The sequence below is a fragment of the Ailuropoda melanoleuca genome, chromosome 2, assembly GCF_002007445.2.
Source record: "Ailuropoda melanoleuca isolate Jingjing chromosome 2, ASM200744v2, whole genome shotgun sequence".
Classification (NCBI taxonomy): Eukaryota; Metazoa; Chordata; class Mammalia; order Carnivora; family Ursidae; genus Ailuropoda; species Ailuropoda melanoleuca.
Genome location: NC_048219.1, coordinates 99,526,691 through 99,538,946, shown reverse-complemented (window position 1 = coordinate 99,538,946; position 12,256 = coordinate 99,526,691). Strand labels below are relative to the sequence as shown.

At 36.8% G+C, this 12,256-nt stretch overlaps 1 protein-coding gene across 3 annotated transcripts in view; it reads left to right on the top strand.

Annotated features, from left to right (window-relative positions):
- EPB41L5 (erythrocyte membrane protein band 4.1 like 5) overlaps nucleotides 1-12,256 on the top strand; it is a 65,697-nt gene that overhangs the window by 44,893 nt on the left and 8,548 nt on the right. For all 3 annotated transcript variants that reach the window (XM_034654403.1, XM_034654401.1, XM_034654402.1), the window contains 3 exons: nucleotides 2,140-2,214; nucleotides 7,111-7,152; nucleotides 7,509-7,639. In XM_034654403.1, the coding sequence (XP_034510294.1) occupies nucleotides 2,140-2,214; nucleotides 7,111-7,152; nucleotides 7,509-7,639 (248 nt within the window). The remainder of the gene's footprint in view (nucleotides 1-2,139; nucleotides 2,215-7,110; nucleotides 7,153-7,508; nucleotides 7,640-12,256) is intronic.

Here is a 12,256-nt window from a genome sequence, read left to right as displayed (position 1 = left end):
TTTGAGTCCTGTGGTATGATCACAGACATCAGGTGATTTCTGATTGACACCAGAACTTAAGCTATGAGAAAAGCATTGAGCCTCAGTTCTCTAGAGAGAATCCTATCGTCAAATCTCTCACAAGAGTATCTCAGGGCTTCTTCAGTTTTTCTGTTAATTTGTTGGTCTTTTGTTTTAGGTGGTCTTTGGATTTTTGGTTTTTTGATGCTGGCTATGGCTATACCTCCCTAGTGTCTCAAACAGTAGACGGCCCATAGTAGGCCCTAAAGAAATACTGATTGCTTGAAACAACAGCACCCTATCATTGTGTTGCAGTATAACCAGCTCGTTACAGCCCCTGCTTTTCTGCCCCTTGTCACACCCTTACCAGTCCAGAAATCATAGAAACCCAGTTCATTGCCCATTGAATGTTTTAATTTGCAAGTTAAATGAAAAATTATCCTTGCAAATGAATGTTTACCATTTTGTTCTTTAACTACATAGATGCATTCATTGTAGAAATTTGCCAAATATTTCATTAAAAAAAAAGTTAGGAATCACTTGTATTCCCACTATCCAAAGACAGTGTATAATTAAGAATTTAGGTGTATAATTTTTCAGACTTTTGGGTTTAAAAAATCCAACCTAAAATATCTTCAATAAGGAGCTTCCTTTCTGCTAATTAAAATTCTAAAAAGATATAGTGCCATCTTTGATCATTGAAAATGGAGTGAAACTTGTGATTTTTTGGAACAGAGGTCATTTAATCCAAAGATTTATTGCATTTTATAATGTGTACCAGACAGCATGCTAGTTTCAAAAATTGAAAAGTTAAACATGGCATCTTTTTTCAAACTGCTTACATTCCACTGGGAGAGAGAATTTTAATACATTGTGGTAGAGATACATACACACTGTTTGGGGGCTATCAGGCCACAGGTGGGAAGGGGTGGCCTAAGAGGAGGGGGATGTGAGAAGTGAGAGAAAATTTTTTAGAACAATTTTTTTCCTATGTGTGATTTTTTTTCTTTAAAGATTTTATTTATTTATTTGACAGAGAGAGAGAGACAGCCAGTGAGAGAGGGAACACAAGCAGGGGGAGTGGGAGAGGAAGAAGCAGGCTCCCAGCGGAGCATGGAGCCCGATGTGGGGCTCCATCCCAGGACCCTGGGATCACTCCCTGAGCCGAAGGCAGCCGCTTAACAACTGAGCCACCCAGGTGCCCCCCTGTGTGTGATTAAAATTAGGTTGAATGTTGAGACATAAATAGATTGACCACAGCCTGAAGGCAGATAGATAGAAATAGGATTGTATAAATAAAGGGCCTTTTTTTGTTATGTGACTACACCCTCGATACTTATTTCTCTTATTTCCAGTTTGGAATTTTATCTTTTATTCTTATTAAATTCTTCCTACCTACCTACTTACCTTCACTGTCTCTCTCTCTCTCTCTCTCTTTCTCTGTAGTACAGAGATCCATCTTATATTAGGTGCTTCAAATACTAATTAAAAAGTATTGATTAACATTTATGGGGGAAGTTCATATTGTACTCTTTTTCAAACAGTGACGTACCAGTACATCTGGATAAAGAAGTCTTTGGAATTTAGGCGTCTTCTTTATTCACTGTCTCCTGTGCTGAACCTTTTATCTCTCTTCCAGTCTAAGAGCTAAGAGCCAGAACAGTCTTAACCCTACCCAAGTTGTATCTCACCAAAAAGAGTAGCTCTCTGAAAATTCACGTAACCACTTTATTTTTTTTTTAAAGATTTTATGTATTTATTTGAGAGAGAGAGGGTACGAGCAGGGTGAGGGGCAGGAGAGGAAGAAGCTGACTCCCCACTGAGCAGAGAGCCCAATGTGGGGCTCCATCCCAGTACCCTGAGATCATGACCGGAGCTGAAGGCAAACGCTTAACTGACTGAGCCACCCAGGCGCCCACACATAACACTTCAGCTTTTTCAACTTCTGATTTTGGTTTAGGTTCCCCTCCAAGCAAAGGGGAATCACTATAATAACCATGATTCTTGAGTATCCCTGTTTGTTTAAAGGTTAAATCCAACAAAGGCTGGGTCAGAGTTGTAAGTTGAGAGAATATGGAAAAAATTTAGTTTGATGATTAATGAGTCATTCAACAGCTATATATATTTTATCTCTCATAGGATGCTACTGATGAATTGGATGCCTTGCTTTTATCTCTAACTGAGAATCTAATGGACCACACAGTCACACCTCAGGTAAATATGCTTTAAAACAGCAAGGTGGAAAGGAATTTCTGTTTTGAAACATATTCCTGCTACATTCCAATTTTTGCCTTTTTAATCATATAGTAAAACCTTTCATTTAAAAAGAGGTCATATTTCAGTAACCACTTAGCCTTGCCTTTCTACTAAAATTTCACCACTTTAAATTTATGTGTCATTGTATAGTAACCACATGTTACTATAAGCCTATTTGTAATTCAACACCGTATTAAGTAACATGAGAGGAAGTATATGGGGATAAACATAAAGAGTTGAAACAATAAGGACATAGAGCAAAAGAATGGTTGGCATTGAACAGATGGATTGTTATTGCAGTATAGGAGATACTGTGGTGGGTACTGTGACCAAATTATAATACAAATAAGAAACATTTCTTTCCCTCTAGAGACTTCTGTATGGTTGAGATGAAAAGTATACAAATAACTCAGTCAGTGTGTTATGAGTAATATGACAAGAATTGCTGTGGGAACTAGATCTCATTCTAAAGGCTTGGAAGTACAGATGGTACTTTCTCTGGACCTGGATGTTTGCTTAGATCGTTAATTCTTAAACTTGGGTGTGTATCAGTCACCTGAAGGGTGTATTAAAACACAGAATGCTGGGCTCCACCCTCAGAGTTTCTGATTTGGTGTGTGGGGGTTAGGGCCTGAGAAGTTGCATTTCTAGCATGTTCCAGTGATGTAGATGTGGTCTGAGAACCACCCTTTGGTAACCACTAGCTTAGATCAGTGAACAGAGACTTTACCAAAGGATAAGAATTAATCACAAGTGTAGAAAAGTGAGCAGGCAGAAGACAAAAGGTATAGGGTCAGTGTTGAGCCATGATAATCCTTTATAAAGATAAAAGAAGTAACTTCAAAGATTAATGCAAGATGGCCTCAAGCCCAGAGAAGGACTCCCTGGGGCCTAACTCAGAACCATATTCCTTGTGCGCTCTATCATAAGTGGATACAGTGATGAAAGTCACTGATTAAACAACTTTTTTACATCACTGATATGTTTTCCCTTTCCTCCAAATTTAGAATGCTTTTTTTTGTTTTGTTTTAAATCAAGATTTAGAATATCATGCGTTTTAGATTCTGCATATGGGCTCTCTGTTCTGTTACACTTACAGATTTCTGTTATTAGAACTGTAACACTCTTCTAACAACTTTAGCTTTTTAATTGATTTTGATACAGAGTAAGGCCAGACAAGCATCATTATGTAACTGTTCTGTTATTCTTGCTTGTTAATTCTTACAGAAGATTTTTAGAATAACTTTTTCTAGTCCCACCCCTCCAGAGTCCTTTGGATTTTTATTTGTAAATGCATTAAATTCATAAATTAATTTGGGGAAAGAATTGAAATATTTATGATAATCTATGTCTTAGCTAAGAATACAATGTTTTTCTCATTCAAGACTTCCTGTATCTCTTCTTAAACTTTGTCATTATAGCCCCCCAATATAAGTTCTATACTTTACTATTTTCAGATCTTTCCTGCTTTTTTGTGCTATTATTAATGAGATCTTTTTTTTAAAAAGTCAGACACCCAAATTAATTATACCTCTCAGTCCATGGCAGACTATCTTCTTAGGTCCATGCAAGGCTTCTCTTTTGTTTGTCTTATTTTATTTCCCTTTGTCCTCCATTCCCCATTTTCCCTAAGGCACCCATTCTACTCTATTTGCTATATGTACTTCCAGGCATCTTTCATACATTCATTTAGATAAACATTTGTGAAAAACAGTATTAAGTTTCCTCAAAAAATTAAAAATAGAATTACCATCTGATCCAGCAATTCCATTACTGGGTATTTACCCAAAGAAAATGAAAACACTAATTCGAAAAGACATATGCATCCCTGTTTATTGCAGCATTATTTGTAATAGCCAGAATATGGAAGGAACCCAAATATCCATTGATAGATGAATGGATAAAGAAGATGTGGGCTCTGTGTGTGCGTGTGCATGTGCGTGTGTGTGAGATGGAATATTACTTAGCCATAAAAAAGAATGAAATCTTCCCACTTGCAATAATATGGATGGAGCTGGAGGGTATAATGTTAAGTGAAATAAGGCAAACAGAGAAAGACAAATACCATATGATTTCACTCATACGTGGAATTGAAGAAACAAAACAAACGTACAAGGAAAAAAAGAGACTAACAATAAGACAGACTTAAATACAGAGAACAAATTGGTGGTCACCAGAGGGGAGTTGTGTGGTTGGATGGATGAAATAGGTGAAGAGGGTAAAGAGTACACTTATCATGATGAGCACTGAGAAATGTGTAGAATTGTTGAATCATTGTCTTGTACACCTGAAACTAATATAACTTTGAAAAAATTTTTCATATTTCTTTGAACGTACTGTGGGAGAATTGGGGATAGATACCCACAAATAGGATTGCTGGGTTGCATGGTTATATGAATAGTAGGTATCGCTCACTGCCTCCAGAATGGCTCCCATAGTTTACAAGTCCTACCAACAGTTTAAGCTGAACTTTATCTGACTTCCTAATATATTCTGTCTTTATGGGTTTGTCTCCTTGTTTCAATTCGCATGGGTTAGATGGTATATTTCCTCCATTATTTTAATGCCGCTTTAGGTTTCCTCTTTGACTGAATCACCTATTTGTATCTTTTTCCCACTTTTCTGTCAGGTTTCCTGTCTTTTTCTTGATTTCAGGAATTCCTTGTATAGTCTAGATATTAATTCCATGTCAGTCTTAGATATTAGAAATACTTTCTTCTAATCTGTGTACTAACACATCTGAGGCATCTTTATCACCGTGTCATTTGTGACAGGTAGCAAGGACATGGAGACAGCGTATGTCTATCACCATGGAGATGGATGAGTAAAATAAGTGTATGTCCTTCACCGAACAGAAACCTTCTATTCTGATGTCACGCATTCTTCATTTTTTTTCTCCTTATAGTGTGGGGTTTGGGGTTTGAAAAGATCCTTCCTCATCTGCCACCCCAACCCCTGAGGTCACAGAGATATTCTTTTCTGTTTGTTTCTATTAGCTTTAATTTTATTTTACCTTTCACATTTAGATTTTAACCAATTTGAAATATATGAGGCTTTGGGGGAGGATTATGGTTTTGATATGACACAAATTTGTATTTATCCATAAAAAGAGACGATTTTCTCAATATTATCTACTAAATAACTCATCCTTTCCCAGTTGATGTGTTAACTAATCTTTCTGTTGTGTTCCAGTGGGCTCTTTTTCTGCTCTACTACTATTGTGTTTATTACTCTGGCTTTGTACTGATACCTAGTATATTCTTACTTGTAAATTTCAGCATCAGTTTGTCAGATTTCCCCCAAAATTCTGCTGGCATTTTAATGGAGTTTATATTAAATTTAGAGATTATTTTAGAGAAAACGGACACTTTTGTAATGTCTTTTCATTTTCATGAACATGATAGATATTTCTGTTTTCTCTCATCTTAGAGTCTCTAAATGTTCTCTGTAAGTCTTCTTTAGATTGTTAGGCTAAATACTTCATAGTTTTGTTACAGTTTTTTTGATAATAATGAACGGTTTTTTACTTTTTACTGTGGAACTCAGAGTTGATTTTGTGTCTAGCATACTTGCTGAATTCTTTCATTAATCAATCTGCTGAGTCTCTTTAATATTCTTTCAGTTTCTAGGGTATGTTTCATACCTGTCAACAGTTATTGATTAATCACTTCTCATCTATTGCTAAATCTGTCATCTTGTGTATTTTGCAGATATGCTGTGAGGTGCATATATATTAATGGTAATTATACTTTCTCCACCTCCTTTGAGCACTTTGAAGTGTCCTTCCTTGCCCCTTTTTTCTCTCTTAATTTCCCTTATGACTAATATAAAATTGACCCCCTAGCTTTCCTTTAAGTTTATATAGCCTAGTATATAATTTCCTATCCTTTTATTTTCAGCCTTTTTGTATCTGTTGATCTTAAGTGGACCTTTTGTGAACAACAGTTTGCTGGATCTTGTTTTTTAAATCTTATTTGAGGATTTCTATCCTCTGATTGAGTTTAATCCATTTATATTTCCTGTAATTATGGTTATTATAGGACTTGTTTCTGCCAAACCATTTTTTATTTACCTTTACCATATATTCTCTCTCTCTCTCTCGCTCTTCCTTGTATTTCCCATGGTAAAAGTGCATTTTCTTAATTTTGGTGGGAAAGTCATACTTTGTACTTTTTTCCTCTGGTGCTCACTTAACTTATTAATAAGACAGGGACTTACATAAATTTTTTTCTTATCAGAATCTCAGACCACGAGTCTAAGGACTAATCTAAGTTTCTATAAAGTAGGAGAGTCTGTTAGCTTATAATTCTACACATAGAAGTAAAGTCTAGAAAATCAAACATTAAAAAGCTAATGTAACAAAGCCCCTATGAGTCAGGAGCAATACGAGCGTTTCTATATACATGAATGATAAATTAGAGAATGACCTATATATGAACAGATTTTTTTTCTTTGTGCTTCTTCATTTGGATTAGTCATAATCCACTGTTCAGGATGCTACCAAGAAGGCTATGATTATTTGTAATGAACTGAAATGTCAGAAAATAAAATGTTAAACTGGATGCTGGGTTGGGGGTGGGGGAAGTCCTGTTAATAAGGAACTGAAAGTAGTAGTAGCATTCTTGTAGTAGAACATTTTTAAAGAGATTCTCAAAATTATGACAGTTTCTTAAGTGGTGAGTACAGCATCTGTGTTGTAGAAAAGGATCTTGGATTCAAAGTGCCCATCAGCTCAGGGGGAGCCATTAAGAACTTTCTCCCTCTGCAGTACATTCCGTAGTAGAAAACGTTATGAGAATGATGATGAAAATAAGTCTTCCCTAAAAGTAAACGCATATATACAATTTATTTTAGGTATCTTCAACATCCATGATCACACCACGGTGGATTGTACCAGTAAGTTAATGATATTTGCAATTTTTATTTTGGTTACCCTTTTAGAGTGAGGCCGAAAGGATTACCTGACTCTTGTTTTCCCTTAAAGATGTGGGGTCATTCCCAAAGTTCTGTTAACTTAATGGCTTCAAACTAGTGATTTAGCTTTTCTGTTTGTAAAGGCTTAAGGATGCTGACAAAAACAAAAATAAAAATCTGAGGTGAAGGATGGTAAGAAACAAACCAAAGCAGCCCATGACCATCAAAATCCTCTAACTTACTACCACAATCATTAGGGAAGATGGCTTGGAGCTGAACTGCTGATGCCCAGGCCAGTGTTGTCACCTCTGCTCAGGTGTTGTGTCTGTCTCCCTCAGCAAAGCAGTGTCCTTTCTAATGGACTGGCAGGAAGTGGACCGTCCTTGGCAGGGAAGGAGGGACATGGTAGCAGAGAAGTAATCTCGTTGATTTCTCCCCCAGCACCATTCTTGGTGGATGCTGTCACCAGGTGAGGAAATTATTTCTCCATTGCAGTTCTTAGGCATCTGTTAGGAGGAAAAAATAATAAAATTAATATATTTATAGCAGTAATGTTAGTTCTCCTTTAACTGAACTTAACTGAACCTGGATAAATTTTTTTCTCTATTATTTGGAATAGTGTTTTTTTCTGTTTTCTTGTCAGTAATAATTTTCTACAAAATTATGAAGCCCTTATATTTTTTATATGAAGTCCTCATAAATGTTAACAGGCTTATCTTTAAAAATTTATATTTATTTTAGAATTCGCTTATGTCTTTTCCTTTAATGCTTTACTATTATGTTGTTCATCCATAAGGTGAAGAGTCATAGATAAGAGTGAGGTAGGAGATTCCCAAGACGAGGGCTGTGAGTGAGACACCTTTTACCAATACTTGTTACAGGTTCATTTCAACATATTGCTTGCTACAAACAGAAGCTGGACTCGAAAGAACTTTTGTTTGGCATGTAGTTCTTCAACTCTTCATTGTTAGAACCAAAACTGTACCTATTTTGCAAAAGATGTACAATTGCCTTCATTCTCACTTCAGCCTTCTTCCTGGTGATGTCTGTTTCTCACATCCTCCTGGTCTTGAGAGTGTTAAGTCAGTTGAAATAGATGCTTTCCTAATTAGAGAAGAAATTTCCTCATTAATTGGAAAAATTATTAGAACCGATTAACTTGGGAAATTAATAGTTTCATTTTAAAATTGTTCTCTTATCTCCACAGTCTTCAAAGTAATATAATCACTCACTCAGCAAACACTTACTGAATGTCTGTTATGTACCAGGCATTGATTTTATCTGGTTTGGCAGCACTGAAGATAGCAGTGAACAAAACAAGCATGGGACTCGCCGTAGGGAACTGACATGTACTTGTCAAATAGCACCATATACAATTTTAAGAGGTTATTTTTCTAACCATTTATATGCCTAGTAAATTGCCACTGTATAAATAGAGATTATGTGCAGAGAACCAGGTGATAATGCTTTGTAATTGAGTTTACACAATAAAATATGAGTTCTTAGGACGTCTAAATTAAAAATTACAGATGAAAGAAGAGATTATCTGCATTCCTTCCCAAAACAAAATAGTCATAGAGGAATTAAAGAGATCAAAAAGAACAGGTAGTACACCTGAAACTAATATAATGTTATATGTCAGTCATACCTCAAAAAAAAAAAAAAAAAAAAAAAAGAGCCAGTGGAATAGAATACGGTCTAGAAACAAACCCACACATATACAGTTACCTGATTTGTGAAAAAGGGAGGGTGCGGTGCTGTGGGGAAAGGATGGTTTTTTAGTAAATCAGCTGGACAAATTAAATATCCATGTGGGAAAAGATTAATCTTGACCCAACCTCAGACCATACACAAAAATCCATCCTAGATGGATTGCAGATCTAAATGTGAAACATCAAATAATAAAGCTTTTAGAAGAAAATATAAGCAAACATCCCAGAGATCAGGAAAGATTTTTTAAACAGGTCACAAAAAGCTTTAATAACAGGAAAAAATCGGTAACTTGGATTATATCAAGAACTTCTGTTCATCAAAAGAAATAATTTCAAGATCTCAAAAAGGGAAGCCAGAGAGTGAGAGAAAATACTTGCACTTTCTCCCTCCTCTCCCCATTGATCTCTGTCTCTCTGTCTTTGACAAAAGAAAGAATCTTTAGAATATATAAAGAGCTCTTGTAAATCAATAAGAAAAAGCTAAATGGAAAAATTGGCAAGACTTGAAAAGGCAGTTCACAAGAGGATATCCAGGTGGTCAATAAGTATTACACAAGACAGTGTGCAACTTGACTAGTCATTGAGGAAAACAAACTCAAACCACCATGGAGAGACCACTGTACACTACCAGAATCGCTGAAGTGAAAAAGACACATAGTATCAATCGTTGGTGAAGATATGGGACAACTGGAGCTTTTTAAATTGGAATAACCATGTTGGAAATAGGTTTGGCAGTATCAACTAAAGCTGAACATACCCAGTGACTCAGCGATTCTATCATACATACCCAGTAGAAGTACAAATAAATGTCTATGAGAGGACATGCACAAGAATGTTTACAGCAGCTCTATTCATAATAGCCCAAGCTAAAACTTTCCAAAAGCCCATTAATAGCTACATAAAGAGCAATACAGATGAATCGTGTAAACATAATTATGTATATTAGTTTGTTGTGTAACAAATTGCCACATATTTAGCATCTTAAAACAACACTGTAATCGTAATCTCATTTTCTGTGGGTCTGAAGTCTGGACACAGCTTTGCTGGGTCCTCTGCAACTACCAGAAGCCCATTAGTTAGTGAGTTTTGCCCGTATGTACAGTTTCCAAATGGCATTCCAGTGCTTCACTTTTAAATATGAGTAGGTGCTTCCCTTGTAAGTGTGAAGAGAGCCAAAGATTTCCAGATGTTTAAGGAAAAACTGGAACCAGTAAACTGAAAAGAAACAGGGAGAAAAGAAGGGAACATGAGCATCAGAAACTTCACAAATGATAGATAGTTTCATGAGAGACGAGGTGCTGCATCCATGCCACACTAACAGGAAATGAAAAAGAAAGGAAGCAGAAAATGCAGTATTCTTAGAAATTATTAACCACGTTAAAAATAAAATCCAAAAATGTGTGGAAGATAAGATTGAGGAAATCCAAAAAAGGAGAGCAAAAAGATGAAAACTGGGACAGAAGAGAAAATTGGAGGATTGGTCCAGGCAGTCCAATATATAAATCATTGAAGATCCGGAAAGAACAGAGTAAATAAGAGAAAATTGTCAAAGGAATTGAGATTTCTCAGAAGTACTTCAGGTGTTTCTGTTGTTTTTTTTGTTTTGTTTTGTTTTTAAGATTTTATTTATTTGAGAGACAGAGCATCAGCTGGGGGAGGAGGAGAGGGAGAAGCAGACTTTTCACTGAGCAGGGAGTCCAATGTGGGCCTGATCCCAGGACCCTGAGATGATGACCTGAGCCAAGGCAGACACTTAATAGACTGAGCCAACCAGGCAACCAGAAGTACTTGAGTTTTTAGATTAAACAGGCCTGAGTACCCAGCACAGAGAATGAAAATAGACAACACCAGGGACCATCATGAAACTTCAGAATATCGGACTTAAGAGAGGATATAAGTCTGCAGAGAGGGAAGTAAAAAAGAGTACATGAGAGGATTAGTAATCAGAATGATAGCACACTTCACTGAAAGCAAGAAGATAATGGAGCAATGTCTTCAGAATTCTGGAGGAAAATTATTTTTCACCTAGATGTTTATATCCAGACTATATCAATGAAGTGTGAGATTAGAATGAGATGAGTAGATATGCAGTTTCTCTAAAATGTATACTTTCCCATGCAGTCTTATTCAGGCATTTACTCACTGGAGGATGTAATCCATCAAAACCACGTGATTATACAAGAAGGAGGAAGACACGGGACACAGAAAACAGGTGCAGGAACTGACCAGGATAAAGGTGGAGGAAAGTTCTGAGGCAGCAGCTGCCCCACTGGTCTAGGAAAATTCTGTACAGATTTGAAGAGGGGGATATAGAGTTCCAGGAAAGATATTGCCAAGAAAAAAACACAAACATGGCTTCCCCCAGTTTTTGAAAAATTACATGGCATGTCTGAATGTACTGTGGAGAGATCCATGGTTTTAGCTGCAAGCTTAAAGACAAATTAGAAATAAGTACAGAAAATGGAGCAAACAGTGAAACAAAGAAGCAGTTCTTCAGTCCAGGAAGAGCAAATTATATAAGAGAAAAATGCACTATGCTTATATCAGTTGTGAAAATATTTACATAATTACGACAAACACTGAATATTAACACGCTGAAAATTGTTCATTTAACTGTGTTGAAAAGGTAAGAAGGAAGGATTGGGTAGCTGGTGAGTGGGCTCTAAGAATGGTAAGCCTTCGTAATCCGTGGCAGGAAGTCATTGTAGAAAACAGTCCAAAGGCCACTTGGACTTTTGCTAGTTGTGTATCACAGTCGCCTGGAGGGCTCATTAAAACATGGCTTAGGGGGGCGCCTGGGGGGTGCAGTTGGTTGAGCATCTGACTCTTGGTTTCAGCTCAGGTCGTGATCTCAAGGTTATGAGACTGAGCCCAGCGTCAGGCCCCATACTCATCACTCAGGGCAGAGTCTGTTTGAGATTCTCTCTCCCTCTGCCCCTCCCACTCACGTGCTCGCTCTCTTTCTAAAATAAATCAATCTTTAAAACAAACAAACACAGCTTACAGGGCCCCATCCTCAGAGCCTCCTATTCAGTATGTCTGGGGTGGTGCCTAAGAATTTGCATTTATAACAAATCCCGGGATTTGTTAGAATACTTGGAGAAACAGATACAGAAAAGTGAAGGAAAGTGCCAGAAAAAAAAAAACTGTTGAAAGTGTTTGTCTCTATGTAGTAGAAATGGAGAAGGCTGGTACATGTGACTGCTGTTTCAACTATCAAGCTTGTTAGTAGTTTCGACATGTTAAACTCTGTCCTTTGCACTGTGTATTTTGATGTTAAGTTTTAATGAAACCAAGAGAGATGACGTTACATCCTTGCTTCTGAGTTCATGCTCTTCAGTTATGGCAGAGACTCTTCGGCACTCATGCAAAGC